Source organism: Lates calcarifer, unplaced genomic scaffold (assembly GCF_001640805.2).
Source record: "Lates calcarifer isolate ASB-BC8 unplaced genomic scaffold, TLL_Latcal_v3 _unitig_1979_quiver_622, whole genome shotgun sequence".
NCBI classification, from domain to species: Eukaryota; Metazoa; Chordata; class Actinopteri; family Centropomidae; genus Lates; species Lates calcarifer.
Window position 1 is genome coordinate 57,296 of NW_026115892.1, and position 19,257 is coordinate 76,552.

General features: G+C 42.6%; 2 protein-coding genes and 1 long non-coding RNA gene across 7 annotated transcripts in view; 1 reads left to right on the top strand and 2 right to left on the bottom strand.

Annotated features, from left to right (window-relative positions):
• Positions 1-1,023: 1,023 nt before the first annotated feature.
• LOC108891492 (monocarboxylate transporter 9) overlaps positions 1,024-19,257 on the bottom strand; it is a 50,593-nt gene continuing 32,359 nt past the window's right edge. The window contains exon 11 of the mRNA XM_051067749.1: positions 1,024-1,207. Coding sequence (XP_050923706.1) covers positions 1,112-1,207 — 96 coding nt within the window. The 3' untranslated portion in view covers positions 1,024-1,111. The remainder of the gene's footprint in view (positions 1,208-19,257) is intronic.
• On the top strand, positions 2,108-17,122 carry a1cf (apobec1 complementation factor). 4 transcript variants are annotated; one of them, XM_018688663.2, is made up of 13 exons: positions 2,108-2,254; positions 5,932-6,082; positions 6,197-6,331; positions 6,424-6,554; positions 6,668-6,906; positions 7,801-7,965; positions 8,396-8,493; positions 9,228-9,365; positions 9,916-10,060; positions 11,843-12,093; positions 12,903-13,039; positions 13,390-13,544; positions 14,611-17,122. In XM_018688663.2, exons 2-13 carry the CDS (start codon positions 5,981-5,983, stop codon positions 14,763-14,765), a joined length of 1,851 nt encoding a protein of 616 aa, XP_018544179.1. In that variant the 5' UTR covers positions 2,108-2,254; positions 5,932-5,980; the 3' UTR covers positions 14,766-17,122. The 4 variants fall into 4 exon arrangements, with proteins under 4 accessions (XP_018544179.1, XP_018544180.1, XP_018544181.1 ...); XM_018688664.2 differs by having other exon boundaries at positions 11,867-12,093; XM_018688665.2 differs by having other exon boundaries at positions 13,390-13,554; positions 14,611-14,758.
• LOC108891505 (uncharacterized) lies at positions 15,684-18,845 on the bottom strand. Of its 2 annotated transcripts, XR_001962321.2 has the most exons (4): positions 18,702-18,842; positions 18,183-18,310; positions 18,000-18,085; positions 15,684-17,303 (listed from the first exon to the last, which is right to left on the bottom strand). It is a non-coding gene; the product is annotated as an uncharacterized LOC108891505 (long non-coding RNA). The 2 variants fall into 2 exon arrangements; XR_007809942.1 differs by having other exon boundaries at positions 15,684-18,085; positions 18,702-18,845.

The window sequence follows — 19,257 nt, forward strand, 5'->3', positions numbered from 1 at the left end:
CAGACTGTTGTTCCTGATCAGTCTTGTATTATTGATTATCAGTGATGGGGGGGGGCACCCTCTGTTCTAACCTCCAACCATAAACTCAGACTCCAGAGACAGGAGATTAAAACCCTCCGTCCTTTGCTCCACACATTCACTCCACTTTGATTCAACTTTAAATCCTCATGATGAGTTGTCCACGTGTCAGATCTATGATGAGTCTCATGTCATTTTAACGACAGAAGATTTACAGGTATTTAAAGGTCACGCGGTGCGTTCACGTGCCGTCTGTGAACCCTTCCATCAGCAGAGCTTTGAGTCAAATAGATGAGCTGTTCGGAGCCGAACCTTCACAGTGAAACCGAGTCTGATGTGTAAAACATCAGCAGCTGATCTGTGGCGCCTCCTGCTGCTGAACACGGTCATTACAAGAACTGGAGGAGGTCTCCGTTTATTTTATGAACTGTCTTCATGATGCAGATTCTTTATGTTTAGAACGTTTCCTCTGACGTCATTGTTTATTGTTCATTAGAAACGGATTTGATTTCTGAGTCACGTGTGTCACTGTGTCCATGTTAATCTGATGGTGTGTAATGACTCCCGGGTCTCAGGTGAGTCTCCTCACCTGCGGTTCTTGGAGAACCTCCGCAGCTCCGCCTCCTCCTCCCTCCCTCTCCCGGAGCCTCCGCTTCATCTGCCCGCTCCGCTCAGCCGCAGCAGCCGAGAGGGGTCCGCCTCCAGCCCGCTCATCCTCCGGTCCTCCGGTCCTCCGGTCCTCCGGTGCTCTGCTCGGTGTCCGGACAGAAACAGATGAATTCCCTTTTTCTTTTTCCTGATTTTCTAAAAAAGTGAAATGAAACTTTATTGACTCAGAGAATCCAACGTTTCATACACTGAAGAGAGGAGTGTGTGTGTGTGTGTGTGTGTGTGTGTGTGTGTGATTGACAGCTCGTCCAGATGAAAACATCTGTTCACAGGTTTCATTGAATCTCAGGTAGAGATCAAACTGAGTTTTACCTGACAGGAAGTCAGACAGGTCACATGACGTCAACGTCTCCACCACTAAGCTTCCAACTGGTCATTTCATTTAGCTCTGAGCTCTTCTACAAAAGCCTTTCTTCTTAGAAAGTTAGTGAGAGTTTGAAAGAGCGTGAGTAGAAACACAACGAGGCTGTAAAGGTGGACTGGTGAGTAGATGGGTTTTCATGTTAACGTCCCCGACAACCTCTGTAGTCTCATTTAGACACTCGTTAGCAACCGCCTTTTTTAAGACACGGAAAAGCTTCAAACATCAGGAGTGGGGGATTTACTGACCCATTTTATGTCGGAGAATCAAAATCTGAAAATGTCTTGAGCTTGTGTTAAAACCACAGACCTTATTTCAGACATTTAACCAGAAACACACTGACTTTGGGACGAGGGAACAGGAAGTGCTAACATGCTAACATGCTAACAGATCATATGACCGGTCACCTAAACTGAGCATGCTCAGGTTGGTGTAAACAGGAAGTAGAGGCAGAAAATACTTCAAACTGTAACAGTTGTTCAGCTGCTGACAAAGACACCGAGGTCAGAAACACCTGTGGTTCATCCTCCATGTTCACCAGGCTGAAACAGGTCACATGATCAGAGCGTGACCAATCAGGTGAAGGACCACGCCGTGACTGACAATCAGGAAGTGAACGTCGCTGTCTGCACTTCCTGAGCAGTGTGTGGATGCTGGGTGCAACCATAGCAACGGCGACGACCATGTGACTCAAAGTGAAAACACAATGCATGCTGGGAAGGGAAGTGTGCTAATAGGCTAACAGTGTTTTAACAAGGACTGTGACAGCTTCCTGGTGTGTGTGTGTGTGTGTGTGTGTGTGTGTCACTGAGTGTGTGTGTGTGTGTGTGTGTTAGTAGGTGAAGAGACCTTTGCAGAGCACTGTGATCCAGATAGTGACTGTTGGTCAAAGGCCCTCTGCTTCAGTGTGTGTTACATCTGTGTATTTGCATGTGTGTGTGTGTGTGTGTGTGTGTGTGTGTCCACAGATAGCAGTGGGTTAAACATTAACGCCAGCCGGCTCGTAAAGCTAACACCAAGACAGTGAACCTTTGGAGTTTGATATGATGTGATCACACACACACACACACACACACACACACACACACACACACACACACACACAGGCCCATGATGACACGTGAACACACACACAGACAGACACACACTCAGAGCTCAGAATGACACAGCTCTGATCGGAGGGAGGTGATCTCTGAAATTGCTCAGGTAAGTTTTTCTTTTTCATCTAGATAAAGTTTTTACATTTGAATCTTAGAGAGAGAGAGTGTGTAAAGTAAGTGTCGTTCGACCACTCCCCTTCTTCTTCACTGGTGTGTGATTAATGTGTTATAATGGGGAGAGAGAGAGTAAAGTCAGTGTCACTCGACCGCTGTTTATTCCAAACAGACTAAAAGACAAAGAGAGAGAGTCAGAGAATGTCTCTCTACCTACAGTGTGTTCATGTCTGATGGTTTAAACTAAATGTAACAGAGGTAGCAGGAGTAATCGGATACTTCACTGCAGTAAAAGGTTTCTGTTTAAGGGTTAAAATAATGTCACTTAACATTAACTTTAAATATGGTTTATGTTTGTTCTATTACATGTAAAAGTCCTGTGTTAAACACAGAAGTATCATCAGCAGAAAGTACTTTGAATTACTTAAAATAATTTAAGTAAATTTTCACCTTAATGCATCATCATTAATTAATTATTCATTAATCAACCCCCGAGTTTAACAACAGAAACTCTTCAACCTGAATATTCACATTAATATTCTCTTAATGACAAATGATCAGTAGAAAAACTTCACATCACAGAGTAAAACTACAGTAAAACTAAAAGTACAGAAGTATTATAAGTGTTATGTGTTTTTGGTGAAGAAGTAATCAGTTACTTTACTGAAGTAAAAGTACCACACAGTAACACAGACACACTAACAGATGGAGGCAGTGGTATTCCAGCAGCTCCTGGTTAAATCCTCGTTTTTGTCAATGGAGTCTGGTGTTGATATAAAAGTCAGACACCAACACAAACTAACTGCACAGTGTCTTTAAACTGACTGATGACTTCGTTAGAGCTTAGGCTAAAACAGGCTGATGACGCCGAGTTGGTGAAAGGCATGCTGGGAGTCGTAGGAGATCTCTGAGTGCGTGTGAAGATGAAAGAGTCAGTCAAGGCTGCGTGAGGTGTTCAAATGCATGAGATTAGTGCTGGAGTGATTGTTTAAAGATCAATCAGTGAGTCAGTTCAGAGAAAGTCATTTTTCAGCAGAAATTATATGGAAGCCCATTAACACCAACATAAAGAAAACAACATTAAATTATAATTTAATTATCTGTCTCAAATTAAAAAGTTTACTACATGTCAGCATTTAAACTATTCAATAATGTTGACTCAAAGTCCAAACTTGCCTTCCAATCTCATAATGTGACTTAATATTTTCATTTTATTTTATAGTATAATGTTTTCTTGTCTGGGCACAAATGGGCTTCCATAGTTTGCAGCTTTTCTGTGAAAATTTAAAAATCTACAGATAAAATTAAGATGGAGGCCACAGCTGTGTGTGTGTGTGTGTGTGTGTGTGTGTGTGTGTGTGAGAGAGACGCCCCCCTATCAGCATTTATTGATTGGTGGTTTTCAGCGGCAGGTTTTTTTGAGTCCAGCTGCTTGTTTTTCCACTGACAGACTCTCGTCTGTTCGTCCTCAAGCTCTCAACTGAAAATGTTAAAACCTCCTGGTTTCTACTCTGACTCACTGTTAACACTGTTTCCATGTTTTCATGTGGCTCAGATGGAAATATTCTACATCTGCTGCTTCAGTTTACACACTTCTCTTAAAATTCAAAAGTCAGGAGTATCTTGGTACAGCAAAGAGATGGTCATCATCATCACTGATGACCTTTGACCTCTGCGTGTCTGTGTGTGTGTGAGATCATCATGCTAATGGATGCAGCAGCATTGAACTGATTAAATCAACCTTTTCTTTAAGGTTCAAAGGGTGTTAGCTTAGCTTTAAGTAGCCACTTCACTGTGTGTGTGTTGACAATATGACAAACTAATAGTTTCATTTTGAAAAGAGTCTCAGTTGTTTTTAAACAGTTGCTCACTGAGGTTTTATCAAACAAACAGGAGGAAACAGAACGTTTGTTGGGGACTATTTTCAGCGGCGGATTGATCCACGTTTGGTTCTGTAGTGGGTGTTTGTGGCAGCAGGACGGTGTGAGTCAGAACAAACGACAGTGTGTTTGGGGGCACCCTCATAGCCGAATGGTTAGAGCGCATATCATGTGGACCTTAGTGGTCCCTGGTTCGACTCCTGATCTGGACCTTTGCTGCATGTCATTCCCCTACTCTCTCCCCTCTCTCACTGTCCTCTAAATAAAGGCAGGTGAATGAAAGAACATGTTAGCTGACAGCTCTTTGTGCAGTCAGGGTTTAACAACAACAAGATGGCGGCAATCTGTGTCAACACATTCTACAGGTCAAGAAAAACAAAACCTGTTTCTGGATGTTTCTTCATCATTTCACTGAGACAAACAGAGAGCTACAGACTAAATGGACATAACTATTAAGAGTTGAAAAATTCCAGGAATTTCCACTGGAATAAAAAAAAAACTTGCAAAGCTGCAGGTTAGACTATGACAGGAACTTAAATGTAGTTGAATAATCTTATTTAAAACAACAGAATTAATGTGTAAATGGAGCCTTTGTTTCTCTATATATAATGGATTAAAGTTTTACTCACAAATAAAGTCAAAAACGTAAGTGTTTAAATGTGGATTATTTTGCAGCGTCTGCTTCTGATAAAACTACATGTTTAGACTTATATTTGCACGAGACAGTTTGTAGAAATTATCCCACATGTACTGTTAATTTTTAGTTAAGTGTCCAACTTGGAATATTCCCAAAATTCCCCAGTTTACCTTCCCATGGAAAGTTTCCGGAAATTGACCAGAAATTTTCTGCCCTTTTTCAACCCTAGTTCCTGGTTTTGGAGTATGGAGGAAAGAAAATGTACAGTTAGACAATGAAGGTTTTTAGACATGTTGTGTTGTATAGACACTGAAATAAACAGTTTAATTCACTGATGATTGTAAATCTACTTCCTGTCCAAAGACCTGGTTTAGTTTTTATACCAATCACAAACAGCAGGAGAGATTAAACCTGCAGACAGAATCAACGCTCAGGTCTCAGGAGAAATCCATCAGGTCGTCTCAGGACATGTCAGCAGTATAAGGACATTTCTGAAAGTAAAAGCAACAAAAGAAGAGATTTTTATAAACGTGAGGACACTTTGTCTTATCCTCACATCCTCAGAAAGTTCAGACTTTTTAAAGTTTAATGTTGAAGTCAGAGTCACAGGCCAGAGAGCAATTTATTTAAATAAAGATCCAACAAATGTTTGAGAACAAAAACAGGAGTTTGTTTCATCCCAGAATTCCCAGTTTCCACTGAGTCATACAGGGAGATGGACGTCAGGCTGCAGCCAGTCCTGAGACTCTGTCAATGATTACAGGACAGACCTTGACCTCGCTTCAAAACACGACTCGTATCTGTGGCTCAGAGGAAAACAGGAGGATCAGTTCAGCTCTATGAGGACACCGAAATCCTTCTGCTCCAGTACAGTTCATGGGGAAACACTGGATGTCCACAGATACTGGTCACTTACATCTTCACACATAAGAGTTATGATATGGTTTTAATGTGGCCTGAAACGCTCACCTCCTTCAGTCTGCGCCTAACCCCCCCAACAGAAGAGAGAAATAACCAGGAGTTTTCTGAAATGTTGTTGTGCTTTGACCAACAGGGCACCGTAGACCACAGAGGTTGATCAACGGATTTAAAGCTGTGTAGGGAGCAAGAAGAAAAATAACACGTACGCTATTGTTTTCTGTTGTTTTCCAGTGAGCACCCCTAATTTCCCTGATTTACATTTTGCTGTCAATCACACCCAATGGAATCCAATCAGAAAACAAACGGGGACGGAGTGACGGGGATGCAGAAGGAGGCGGCACTCCGGGTACTCATGCAACGTACGGGATACCAGCTGAGACAGGTAGGAAGTAGCAGAACTGGACCTTTATCTGAGACTCAAATCCACCGTCTCGTCTGACTCTGGAGGAGGTTTATCATTTTGTCACACACACTGGTTTTTCATGGTGCATTTCAGGAGAACGGCCAGCGGCGGTACGGCGGCCCCCCGCCCGGCTGGGACGGCCCGCCACCAGAGAGAGGCAGCGAGATCTTTGTGGGCAAACTACCGAGAGATCTGTTTGAAGACGAACTGGTTCCGCTGTGTGAGAAGGTCAGAGACGGAGGGTTAGCGTTAGAGATCCTGAACGATTCCACGAGGTCAGGTTGACATGCTGTTCTCACATTTCTAACTTCCATCTCCAGTTTGGGAAGATCTACGAGGTGAGGATGATGATGGACTTCAACGGGAACAACAGAGGTTACGCCTTCGTCACCTTCAGCAACAAACAGGAGGCCAGAGCAGCCATGAAGCAACTTAACAACTATGAGATCAGGTCAGGGTTTGGTTCATTTGCATTAACATCCTGAACTAAAGTTTCAAACTCCTCAACAACCTGACGAGTCCTGCATTCATCCAAAATATTCAAACTGTTTCTCATCACTGTAGGAATGGCCGCCTCCTCGGTGTCTGTGCCAGTGTCGACAACTGCCGTCTGTTTGTGGGAGGGATTCCCAAAACGAAGAAGCGTGAGGAGATCCTGTCTGAGATGAGGAAGGTCACCGAAGGGGTCGTGGATGTCATTGTGTACCCGAGTGCCGCCGACAAGTCCAAGAACCGAGGCTTTGCCTTCGTCGAGTACGAGAGTCACCGAGCGGCTGCCATGGCCCGCCGCAAACTGCTGCCAGGTAGATATCGAGCTCTGAATATTCATAAGTTTTTATTGTGTGGTAATGCAAAGGAGATGAAGGACTGTCAAACCAAAAAGACAAACAATAACCGCGCTACTACTGTTTGTATCTGTTCAGCTGTCCACTCTCAAATATTATAGTGTCCTTAAGCTTGCCAGTAGGTTCAACCAGTGCTTCCTAAACTTTCTCTGAGGAGTAACTTTCATTAAAAATAAAGCTGACTAAACACAATCAATCCAGTTCATTTCAGAGGGAAAACTGAGGGCAACAGCTCGCTGCCGAACGAACACATGCAGCTGTGCTGGTTCTGTAAACACATTGTTTTAGAGCAGCCAAAGTACCAACATTACTTCCAAACACGACATAATAAAAAAATGTCAAAGTCTCCTTCTGATGGACTAAGACCATGTTATCAGCAGCCAATCACAGCCTGTGTCACTGGGTCAGTGTCCAATAGAAGAGGAGCTGTGATGAGTGTGATGATAAGATAAACACTGTATGATCGCAGATATTAGAAAGGACCAGGAAGACATTCAAAGCTGCTGGTGGTTTCAGTCTGTTTATTACCGGAGCCTCTTTAAACAGGTTTTTAATGTAGGAAATGTGTCTTTGACTAATTAGTTTGAACAGTCTTCATAACAGGAAGATTAAATGTTTGTGCAACGCTGGGTTTGTCCCACCTGAAATCTGGTTCAGCCAACCCTGGAGGTCCCCCCAGCAGAGTCAGAAGATATTACATAACTGGCTTGTTAGTATCCTGGTGGATTACTGAAGGGTTCTACCAGGAACAGATCCAGAACCTCTGGACCATGTTTCTTCAGAACAACCCCAAAAAGAAACAAATCAACCACACAATGAGCAGACCTACCTGGTCGTATCTCTGTGTCTCAGGTCGTATTCAGCTGTGGGGTCATGCCATCGCCGTGGACTGGGCGGAGCCAGAGGTGGAGGTCGATGAGGATACCATGGCAACAGTCAAGATACTGTATGTCAGGAACCTGATGCTGCAGACCACAGAGGAGACCATCGAGAAAGAGTTCAACAGCCTAAAACCAGGTACTGTCTTTCTCATACCCCATCCCCCCACCCCACCCCTCTCTGTCTAAACCCAACCAGTCGAGGCAGATGGCCGCCCACCCTGAGTCTGGTTCTGCTCGAGGTTTCTGCCTCTTAAAAGGAAGTTTTTCCTTGCCACAGTCGCCTAGTGCTGCTCATGATGGATCTGTTGGGTCTCCCTCTGTAAATTTTATAAGATAAAGAGCACGGTCTAGACCTGCTCTATATGTACAGTGCCTCCAGATAACTTCTGTTGTGAATTGGCGCTATATAAATAAAATTTGACTTGACTTGACTTGACTAAAATATTACACAACACAATTCAGCAGTCAGCTCTCAAAGTTCAGATGTCAGATTGTCCTTGAATGCACCAACAGGGACAGCAACTGTAAAGTGAGAGGAACTTGAATTCTAGGTTTTTACGTTGCAGGTGCAGTGGAGCGAGTGAAGAAGATCAGAGACTACGCCTTCGTCCATTTCACTCAAAGAGAAGACGCCATCAGTGCCATGAATGCTCTCAACGGAAAGGTCAGAACATCACACGTTTATTTATGCCTCAGATTTGTTCGACTGGATTTTTGTTTTCCTGTGATCACAACATGACTCCTGCCTGATCAGAGGACGACAACTCTCTGATGGTGACAAATCATTAGTTTATCTCATTCACAACCTGATTATGTTCCAAACACAAAAACACTCATCAGTATGTTCAAAGTCTCCTAAGTTGAATCAATCAGTAGGATTCATTTTAGTTGATTTTATTGTTAGAAAATCAAATTCAGAACAGTCATTCATTTCCTTTTCTCTCCAGTGACACTCAAATCCGACCACTTCAACAGATGGATTTGTTTCTGAGGAAATGCTATGAAACTTTAATGTGACATTTTGACATGTAAAAATAATAAAACATCCCATGTTTAAACACAATTTAAACATGCTTTATGTACTTTAACCATATGATAAATAGATTAAAATGTACCTTACACTTCCTCCTTTCCTCTCGCTCTATCGTGGTCTCCTTTAGATGATGTGGAACGCTGTGATTGGCTCATAGACATCCAATCAAATTAGTTGCAAATTAATTTTCTGCCAATCAATTAATCACTGCAGCTCTACCGTGCAGTGCACAGACAACAGTATGTTGGGTTAAAATGTATTACGAGGTCTTTAAGATCATGTATATGGACATACAGCACCTGTAACTTACACCTGACATTTAGAATTGGAGGGGGTAAATTCAGTCCCTCTCCTCCTCCCTCCAGGTGGTAGATGGTTCTCCTATCGAGGTAACTCTGGCAAAGCCGGTGGACAAAGACAGTTATGTTCGTTACACCAGAGGGACCGGAGGACGAGGAGGATCTCTGCTGCAGACCGACTACGCCGCCTACACTCTGGGACAGGTACAAACACCACCAACTCTGACACCAGGTTCATGTGGGACCCACGGCTGTGTCTGTTTTGGTTGAGGGAAATGTACCAATATACATTTAAAGCAACTATTTGACCTTAAAATCAGCTTCAGAATCACTGTGGTGGTTCAGTGTAACAGGGAGAATGGAGCCTCTGTCATTCCCTGGACACCTGCTGCTCTGTGGAACCTGGGTTAAGAAGGTACGATCTCCTGCGAGATGTACGTAAGGTTTTACAGCACTACGTCACACACCACCTGCTGTGTCTTCAGCCTGCTATAAGATGGAGCTAGCATGGTATTGTCAGTAGGGACATCATGGCAGAGGCACAGAGACTGGAGATAACCGTGTAGGAGAAAGCTGAAAAAGAGAGTGACTAAGAGACTGAACAAGAATAAACCTCAGACTGGCCTTCAGTCATTGCACTTTTGTGGCAAAGTTCTCAACTCACTAATTTTTGATCATGAGCAAAGTCAGCCCATTTCATAAATCTTTAATATTTCCCCACTGAAAATGAATAATATCAGATTTTCTCCTCCAGGTGTACGATCCCTCAGCAGCATATCTCGGGGCACCTGTGTTTTACGCCCCCCAGGCCTATGCTGCCATACCAGGTCAGTTTCGTTTCCCAGCAACCAAAGCTCATGTTGGAGGTCGAGGTCTGATCAGGACGCCATCTGTCAGAGGTGAGGACGGACATGCTTCGCTTAACTGGTTCACTGGTTGAAAGTCGAGATGCAAGACGAGCTCACACTCACCAACAGGGTTTCAGGGAAACACCCAGGGTTTAAACAGCCAGTAAGTCCAGCCAAGGTTTAGAGAGGTATCACAGTCTGTGTCGTATGGTTTTACAGAGTAATGAATTCCCTCTAATAAACAACCGGTAATGTCAATATTTTCATCTGATGCAGTACATCAGAAACACCTCTGTGTGAGTCTGAGCACCTTTTGCACTCGTTTTTTTCCTGCATTTTCATGTTTAGTGTTTTAAAGCTGCTGTCAGCTGAAACTGAAAACAAACAGAGTTGGGTTTTCATAGGACAGCAGGGACCTGTCTACATGATCAAATGTATTTCTGTTGGTGAATTGACCATTCGAAGCTGCTTTTTTGTACTTCTGTCTGAAATCGAGGACCCATCATTTTCCAAAATGACTCTTTGTAAACTGTACATTTGGACAGAACATAAAGACTGACCGAAGTAGCAGCAGCAGAGGTGAAGCTCTGAGAGCGGCCAATTCACCAGTTAGATGATTTTCATGATCAGTGTTTTAAAAGTTCAACTGTCCTGTGTCAAATCACGATCACACAAATATAAAGAATGTTCTAAAAATGATCTGTGTGCCTGAATGTTGTTGTCAACAAGGAATCAAATATGATCCACTTAATCAAAAGTGAAACTTTATGGAGGTGTAAGGTGGGAGGGGGCTGCTAGTTCTGGACGTGACCTTCTTAAAGGGTCTATTTGTTAGCTAGCGTTAGCATGAACAGCTGTTTACTCACCAGTCTAAAAGAAACATCGAGAGTTCAGAGAGCTGTCTCCAGAGGTAGAAAGAAACATCAGTGTTTCCATCATTTCTTTTCTTTGTTGTCAAACATGGCCTCTTGCTGGGAGCAGGTGGTGGTGATAAAAGTTTACTGTTCCATTTTCAACATGACTGATGAGGTTAGAATACGCCCTCTGTGCTGCTTCTTCATCCGCGCATGTTGATGACTGAAGGTAGACTGGCCGGGGCCGAGGCTAGCTGGTTAGCATGCTAATTTCAGTAGATATCTCTGAGGCAGTGTTCCAGGTGAGAACATGTTGAGTGAATGTAATGAGTATATCAAAGATCGAAATGTGATTCATTCAATTGTGAAATATTTAAAAATAGTGGGAAAGAGAAAGAAAACCTATTAAGAAACCAACGATGTTGTCACCTGATTTTTTACCTTATACCTGCGATATATTTTATATTTTAACTGTAACTCTCATAACAACTCTATAGGTTTATGTTGTGGCCACCAGATTTAAGTCTAAATACTACGTTACCCATGAGCCTCGAGTGCTGTTGGTGCTGAATTCCTTCACAGCCAAGCTAGAATTTAACAATGAACTGATTTAAGATGCAGTGTGTGTTTTCAATTATTTCGTCAGTAACTTCAGTAAGTAATCGAGTAAGGAGGTGCCTCTTGCCACAATGCATGCTGGGAGTCTGAAATAACTCCTCACACTTCACACACTTCACTTGAAAGTAAACTGGAAAATGAATCATTCAGAGAAACAATCCTCAGCCAATTGAAGAAACTACAGCAGGAGAGATGTACAGGTTACCATGACTACCCCTGTAGATGTGAGGTGCAGCTCTGTTACCATGGCTACCACTGTACCTGTTCACTCTGATTGAATAATTGTCTGACTGTGTGATTCTTCTTCCCGGTTGATTTCCGGTGATTTGATTGATTTCACTGCCTTTTCGGTCTCCTGTAGAAATTTACATGACTGTACCTGTAGGGGCTGCGGGGGTGCGGGGGCTGGGTGGGCGGGGCTACCTGGCCTACGCCGCCGGGGGAGGAGCCATGGGTCGGGGCAGCGGCAGTAGCGGCGGCGTCTCCTATGGCCTGAAGGCGGACAAGCAGGCGGAGGAGAAGCTGTATGACCTGCTGCCAGGCATGGAGCTGACCCCGATGAACCCTGCCGCCATGAGCCTGAAGGCCGCTGCCATCAAACCTGCACCACAGGTAACAGAACACACCTGGTTTATCACAACTTTGGTTTTATTTTTTAAGGTTTGTCCATTTCTGTCAGAAACAACAGTGTATGCACCAAATGACCAGCTGAGGTCTAGAAATACGGTCCAATGTTTGAAGACCAGGACTGCGGTCGAATAGTCAGAAAAATCTCCTGTCCAACACAGAATCACAGCTCCTGAAGACACAGGAACATTTAACCATCAGTTACTGAAAGGAAACAACAACAACATCAAAACAAACAGGCCTGACATGTTGAAATAATGTTATAACATGAAGGTCTTCATGATGACTCCTGACTGGATCTGAGAGAGAAGAAACCTGGAGCTCAGCCTCTCAGCAAGGATTTCCATCAGTTTCTGATCAAGTCTCAAACAGAAAACAGGAGCTCTGTTGTTTCTACTTGTTCGTGGATCTGCTGCTGCTGATGCAAGGAATCATGGGACGTCATTCTCTCCTTTGGTAAAGGAAAGTCTCCTCTGTTAAAGGAGATAAGCTAGGAGGCACTGAAGCTCCTGAAGTCGAGACCTGAACTAGCTTTGATCGTGGCTGACACTCACAGACTGCCACATCATTTAACTCAGTTTGAACCTTCATAAATAAAAAATTGGACCACAGTCCAGGACAGAATCACGGATCCTAGAGGGGTCAGGAGAGTTTGAACAGTTTGATGATGTTCACAGTTCACTCAGCGGTTGAACTGATCTGGGATCAGATAAAAGCTCCTTGTATCTGATCGAATGTGTAGAAACATCTGGATGTTATTTACTGGTCTGAACCTTCTCTCCATCTCCCCCCAGGTCCTGGAGGAGCTGTGTCAGAAGAATAACTGGGGTCAGCCTGTCTATCAGCTCCACTCTGCCATTGGTCCAGACCAGAGACAGCTCTTCCTCTATAAGATCACAGTACCAGCTCTGGCTACACAGTACCCCAATGTGTATGAACACTACTGAATACTACTATCATTATTGCTACTACAAGTACATGCACTCAAACTGCAACCTCTACTGCTACCATTCCTACTACTAGTTCCAGTTCTACTAGGCTTACAACTACTCCTACTACCACTACTGATCCTGATATTATTACTACTACCACTGCCATTAGTACTCCAACTCCTACCAATACTGCTACTACAGCTCCTACCACTCCTTTATCTGTTATGGCTCCTGACTACTGCTACTTGTGCTACTACTTCCGCTGCTAGTACTATTACCTGAGTGTTACCTGTAACACAGCTGCTGCTGTTTTAGTCAGATTGACGTTGGCCTCTCGGTCTGTCTGCAGCCATCCCTTCACCCCTGCCAAGCTGTGTGCAGCTGTAGAGGAAGCTAAAGTCCACGCAGCCGAGCACACCCTGCAGACGCTCGGCCTGCAGACGGAGGGCGCCGCCGACGCCAGCTGTGCTACTGCTGCCGCTGTGGCCTCAGTAGCCTTCCCAGGTATGTGAAGGTCCGTACCCAAAGCCAACTAACTCCTCACTCAACAAACCACTAACAGACGCTCAGCAGTCTGCAGAAAGCAGGTGATACCAAAGAACAAAATACTAAAGAGGCCATAAAGAAATGTTAGATCCAAACTGAGCTGAGAGCACACCTGTTCTCAACTGTTGCTAACAACGGCTAGTCTGAGATATGACTGAATCAGTTCACCCTCATGGTTTAATGTTCCAGGTTTGAAATGTGAACATCTTTTTAACAACGTTAATAGCTGAGGTGTTCTTCAGATGGAGCAGATTTGTTTTGAAGTTGTCTAAACTCTGAAAGAGAAACTATAAAGGCTCTGTGAGCGTCCATGTTTTTCTGACTTCTCAACTTGAACACCGTTAACTCTGAGGTGACGTCACTCCCAGTGCAGACCTTTGATATAAATGGAATGCAGCATAAAGAACAAGTGTGGAACAAATCAGGAACAACCTGATGGTTGATGTGTTGTTAATAAGTACGTACCTGATGACTAATAATCAGAGAATACATTGTAGATCACAAAATTCTCTAGTAACGACACAAATTTTTGTTTACCGTATCGTAAAGTGTTAGCATTAGCAATCAGCCATGTTTTCCAGGACAACCACCCAGCGTTACATCTATTTTTACCAGAGATTTGCTTTGTAACAACAATCTCTAGACTTACCCACCACAGCTGCTTGAGAGAAATACTCAGCAAACAGCCAATCAAACAGCAGAGTGGTAACAGGTAGTCAGTCCTACCTGGCTGATTTTATTACCAGAAACCCTGGATGTGTTTGGAACTTCTGACATTTTAGAGGAACTCCTCTTAGACACTGAGCAGCAGGAATCAGTTCTTTGGTGCCACTGAAACACTTTGCTCTGCTGCAGACGACCTGTCACCTCTGATGCTTAACATCTTTTCACATGTTCAAACTCTTTGAAACACTGAAGCACACACAAAATGACTGATCAGTGACCAGCCATCACACAGAACTACACACTCATTTCTTTTCAAAGTAAAAGACTCACTGTGAGTTTCTGTCTCGTTTCTCTCCAGGTTACACTCTGGCGAGCCCGGCGTCGTCGGCGGTGGCCTCCCAGCTGAAGCAGGCTGTATCTCTGGGCCAGGACCTGACCGCCTACACCACCTACGAGGGCTATCCTGCCTTCGCTGTGGCGACGCGTCATACCGACGGATATGGCGTTTTCTAGAACAGCGGTTTGTGATGAGGAGAAACACCTGTAGCTAATGCTGCATTCACATTATACTGATTTTTTCAAACTGCCAAGTGGTTTACATTAAATCAGTTTTCAAAAGCTCCTCCAACATGAATAATTGGCCAGTTGATTATTTCAGTACTCCCCATTCACTCTGGGGAGGCAGGGTTATTTCTATGAAAACAAAAGCAGAATAGTGTGAATGCATCTTTTCAGAGGCGATATCCAACCACCTGCAGGGAAACAAAAGCCCTGCAGACTCAAGGCCAAATCTAAAAAGTGACTAGTGAAAAGTTTGCAGAACACTGGGCTCTGTCTCATCGCAGAAATATTTTTGAAAACCGCTGCGTTTTGGACTCGTCAGTCACCCTGAAACAAATTCCTCACATTTGCCTTTCTTCAAATGATCTGTCTCTCCTCTTTTACCTTTATTTGACCTGAATCATGTGCACGTACACACCTATGATTGTTCTGTGATTGATGAAGTAGCTAGCAGATGGCCGGTGATTGGCTGTGGGTTGTGGGTGAATTAATGTTTTGATTCATTTTCTTTGATAGTAGTAGTAAAAAGTTGCTTTTATTATTTTATCCTGCTTTATTATCTCTGAGATAACTGGATTTTGTAGTTCTTTTGAATGTCTTCTATTAGCTACAGAAGCAGTTTTCCCAACAGTCTCCAAAGTATGAAAAATATTCCTAAATTGTTTGACTGGAGTGGAAAGTTCAGTCTCAATACAACAGGAAAACAACAGATGCTACTGAAAGCTGAATACAGTTTGGGATTTTCAAAGGTCACTGAGGCATTCTGGACTTTTTAGTCAGAAACACAATACAAACATCAAATCGTCACCAGCCAAAAGTAAATTAAAACATGTTTCTATACACTAGAGTTATGTGAGTATTAGGAGTTGGTTTGTTGAGATAAAAGGCAGGTGGAGCTGATTCTCCAGTCGCTGCCACTAATTCCACCATAGAAGAAGAGGACACAGCAAGATGAGCTCCAGTCAAAGCTCAGACGATGGAAAAACTGATTCAGTCCCCTCATCGCTCCATACAGATCTGAAGTTTTCCTCTCTTCATGCTTCACGGACATCAGTGTTTTTTCACTGACTCTGTTTCCGTTGCACTTTGTTGCATTTTCTTTTTTTTGATGAGTCAACTTTTTTTTTGCGGTATTTAGATTTTTTTTTTTGCGCAAATTAAAATGTATAAAAACAAGTGGATGGAAACGCAGCTAATGTCACATGGGGAGTTTCCCTTTGGCTGATTTTTCTTTTCCATTTTTCAGTATTTTCATGTTCATGTTGTGTTTTGTTTATTCCACTAACAATCCTACAATCCTAAAACTAACTTCGTCTTCGGATTTTTCAGTAAAACCCCAGAATATCTTTGTTAACATGTTTTTTACCATTATCAAATTTTTAATATAATATCTGCACATATGCACCAAACCAAAGGTCTGTGCCTCTTAGTGATGGTCACAAATAAGATGCAGGAATTCAGTTGTGGATTTGACATTTTAAAAAAAAAGAAAGAAAAATCAACCAAACTGAGCCAATAAAAATCTAAATCTGTTTCCTCATTGAAACCTTTTTCTGTTTAGAGGCTTCAAATAAAAATCTGCAACTTCTAACTTTTGATTTGAAAGAATGAGTCAAAATGAAAACTAGAATGACCTCCTCCCTGTAGTGTGCCTCCATCAGTTGCAGGTAATTAGCATGTGAATTCTTAACCTATTGCCAAAAACATGTTTTATGACGTCACAGTGACCTTTGACCTTTGACTACTAAAATCTGTTCCAGTCATCTTTCAGTCCGTGAACATCTGTACCAAATTTGAGTTTGGGAATTTGAGATACTGCGTTCACAAGAATGGGATGGATGACTTGAAACTTAGTGGAAAAACTGCACCTCCTAGTGGTGATTACAAGTACAACGGCACAGATCATTCAGTCCAACCTGATGTTTCTTTTTTTGATTTGTTTCTTTAAATGTTTCTGGAGTTTTACAACTGACGACACGTGCTGACATCTGAGCTGTGAACATGCCAAAGCAGAGACAGTATTAAAGTGTGTGAAGCACTTAGAACTTATTTTTATACCAGGAAGAAGAAGAAGAAGAAATATCCAGACATTATTTGTATAGAGTTACTTTGCATTCTCTTTGCCTCCATAATTGACTTGGGAACAGAAACGTGTGAAATTGAATCAGTAGTAATCTGTGATGAGCAATGAGAATTGTGGGTATTCTGGAGGGTCTTCACATCATAATGGGAAACTGCTTTGATAAATTGTGATGTTTCATGATCCATAATCTTCCTGAAATAAAGAAACCAACAAAAATCTGAAGAAACAGCAGCTCTACTTTGTATTATTTTACACTTACTACATATTGGTTTTACTTCTTCTTGAGTCTTGGGTTGAGTCCACAGCCTCTTCAGTTTGTCTCCACACACTCTGCTATCCTTCTATGATGTGGGCGTTTGGCTGGCCGTATATGGACAGAGGTCCATCCACCCAAACATAATGTGGTCCTGAAAGGAAAAAGCAGTAAGTTGGGCGTCAGAGGCGTCTTTGAATTTGAGGGGGTTGAGCAGAGTGTCAGTGGTGATTCTCAGACTTTTTATAGACCATCATCAGTTCAAAACATGATTTTTATTTGTCGGACTCCATCATGATTGAACCTGACAAAATGAATGTTGAACTGAAGAGCAGTCTAGAGAACACACAGGTTTCTTAACTGAAGTTATTTTAGACTAATTTTACATTTATTCCAAAATAACCTGTGTCAGGTGTACAGAGCTGTCATAACAACTACAACTCTACTGTACACACAGCTTGTAGTTTTTGTAACTTCTTAGGAAAAAACGTGTCTTAAGGAAGCTGCTGGTCGGATGGTATTTACAGTGGTTATTCATGGAAACAACCACTGATTACACAACCAGTCCTGATCCAGTCTGTGGTCCTGTTCAGACTTGGTCTTTATGGGTCTTAGGTGATCGGTCACAAGTACGTCAGTTTACACCTGGTATTAAAATGAGTCTCTACATGTGATCAGATCTCACTTCCCTGCTCTACCTCTACCCTGACCCAGAGTCCATGTCATCATTGTGGTGTTCAGTTGTTAGATGTTTCTGATGTTTAGAGCTGAGCTCTAACTTTGTAATGTCTGTACCATCTCTGTAACACAACAGCTGTTCGACTTCATCAATAAAGCTGAATCCACTGACCACATGAATATGTTGCTGAAGAACTTTCAGTTTGTTGCTTGAAGACTTTTCCTCTGACTGTTCTGGCCTCGACCTGAGTCTTCAGTCTGTTGGGAGAAGCAGAAATGTGATCAGTCTCCTGTTCCTCTCAGCTCCCACTCTCAATTATTTCATCAGTGTTAATGTAGAGTGACGTCCACACACCTGCAGTGCTGCTTTATTCCAGCAGGTGGCAGCAGACAGACCAACAAAAATAAAGAAATACTGATAATATCCAGATAAATCCTGAGTGCACATATCACTGTGTTCAGTGCCGTTGATTTCGGGAGGAGCTGTATGAAGAAATCACCCAAATACTCTCATTAAAGGCAAAGAGAGAAAAAACCTGCGGCTGCAGAACTTCATTATAAAAACCTTCAATTGTTGGAAGAACGTGAAAAATAAAATAAATGACTGAACATCCACAAACATCTTCAGTTAAAAACATAACTACATATACTGCTCTTGATTTCGGCGGGTCTGTGTGAAGTCTACATGAAAAGTAAGTCAACTAGTTGATTGGTACTAGTTAGTTAACTGCAGTCAGAACACAGGTCAGCAGAGCTGGTGTACGGTGTTAAATCAGACAGTTAGCTCCCATAGTTCTCCAGTATCGTATCAGGACCAGTCTGCACATTATTTCACTTTATGACAGGACATTAATTCGACATGTGTGGAACTTACATGAGATATTTTAATAACAGATTCACTCTGCAGCAGCAGCGGCTCCATGTTGACTGTGGAGGAGGAAAAGCCGCCAAATGTGGCCGCTAGGTGTCGCACTGCACCTGTGTAAACATGTGGGTTCACTGAGACTGAGCCTCAGCATGTTGGTTAAACCACATAAAGAACATTAAAGAAAACTTTGATTATATTGAGTTTAAAGTTCAGTTTGCAGAATAATAATATATTTAAACAGGTTATTGTATTAAATGAGCTCTGACTGACACCTGACATCACCTGGACTTTAATGTTAATGAAGCTTTAAAATGAGGCGTCAGCAGCTGTAACTCAGCTGGTTTAAGGTGGTCTCAAGAAATAAGTTCAAATTGAAGAGTCTCAGGTGTGTTCTGGCAGAACAGATGTGTTTAGATGCAATCAGGTGTCTAAGGTGTGTCCAAGAGTATCTGATTTATTTAATGTGCTGTTTGGTCCTGGTCCTGGTCTGTTGTGTCTGACCCTGCTGTCCCTCTGGCAGTAAACACCTCTCGGGACATAAATAACCACCAACACACTGGGA

Excerpts from the sequence above, each read along its gene's own strand:
- a1cf (XM_018688663.2), top strand. The coding sequence starts at position 5,981 with ATGGAATCCAATCAGAAAACAAACGGGGACGGAGTGACGGGGATGCAG. Across the intron at positions 6,083-6,196 it reads CGGGATACCAGCTGAGACAG|GAGAACGGCCAGCGGCGGTA; the intron begins GTAGGAAGTAGC and ends GGTGCATTTCAG. Across the intron at positions 6,555-6,667 it reads CTTAACAACTATGAGATCAG|GAATGGCCGCCTCCTCGGTG; the intron begins GTCAGGGTTTGG and ends TCATCACTGTAG.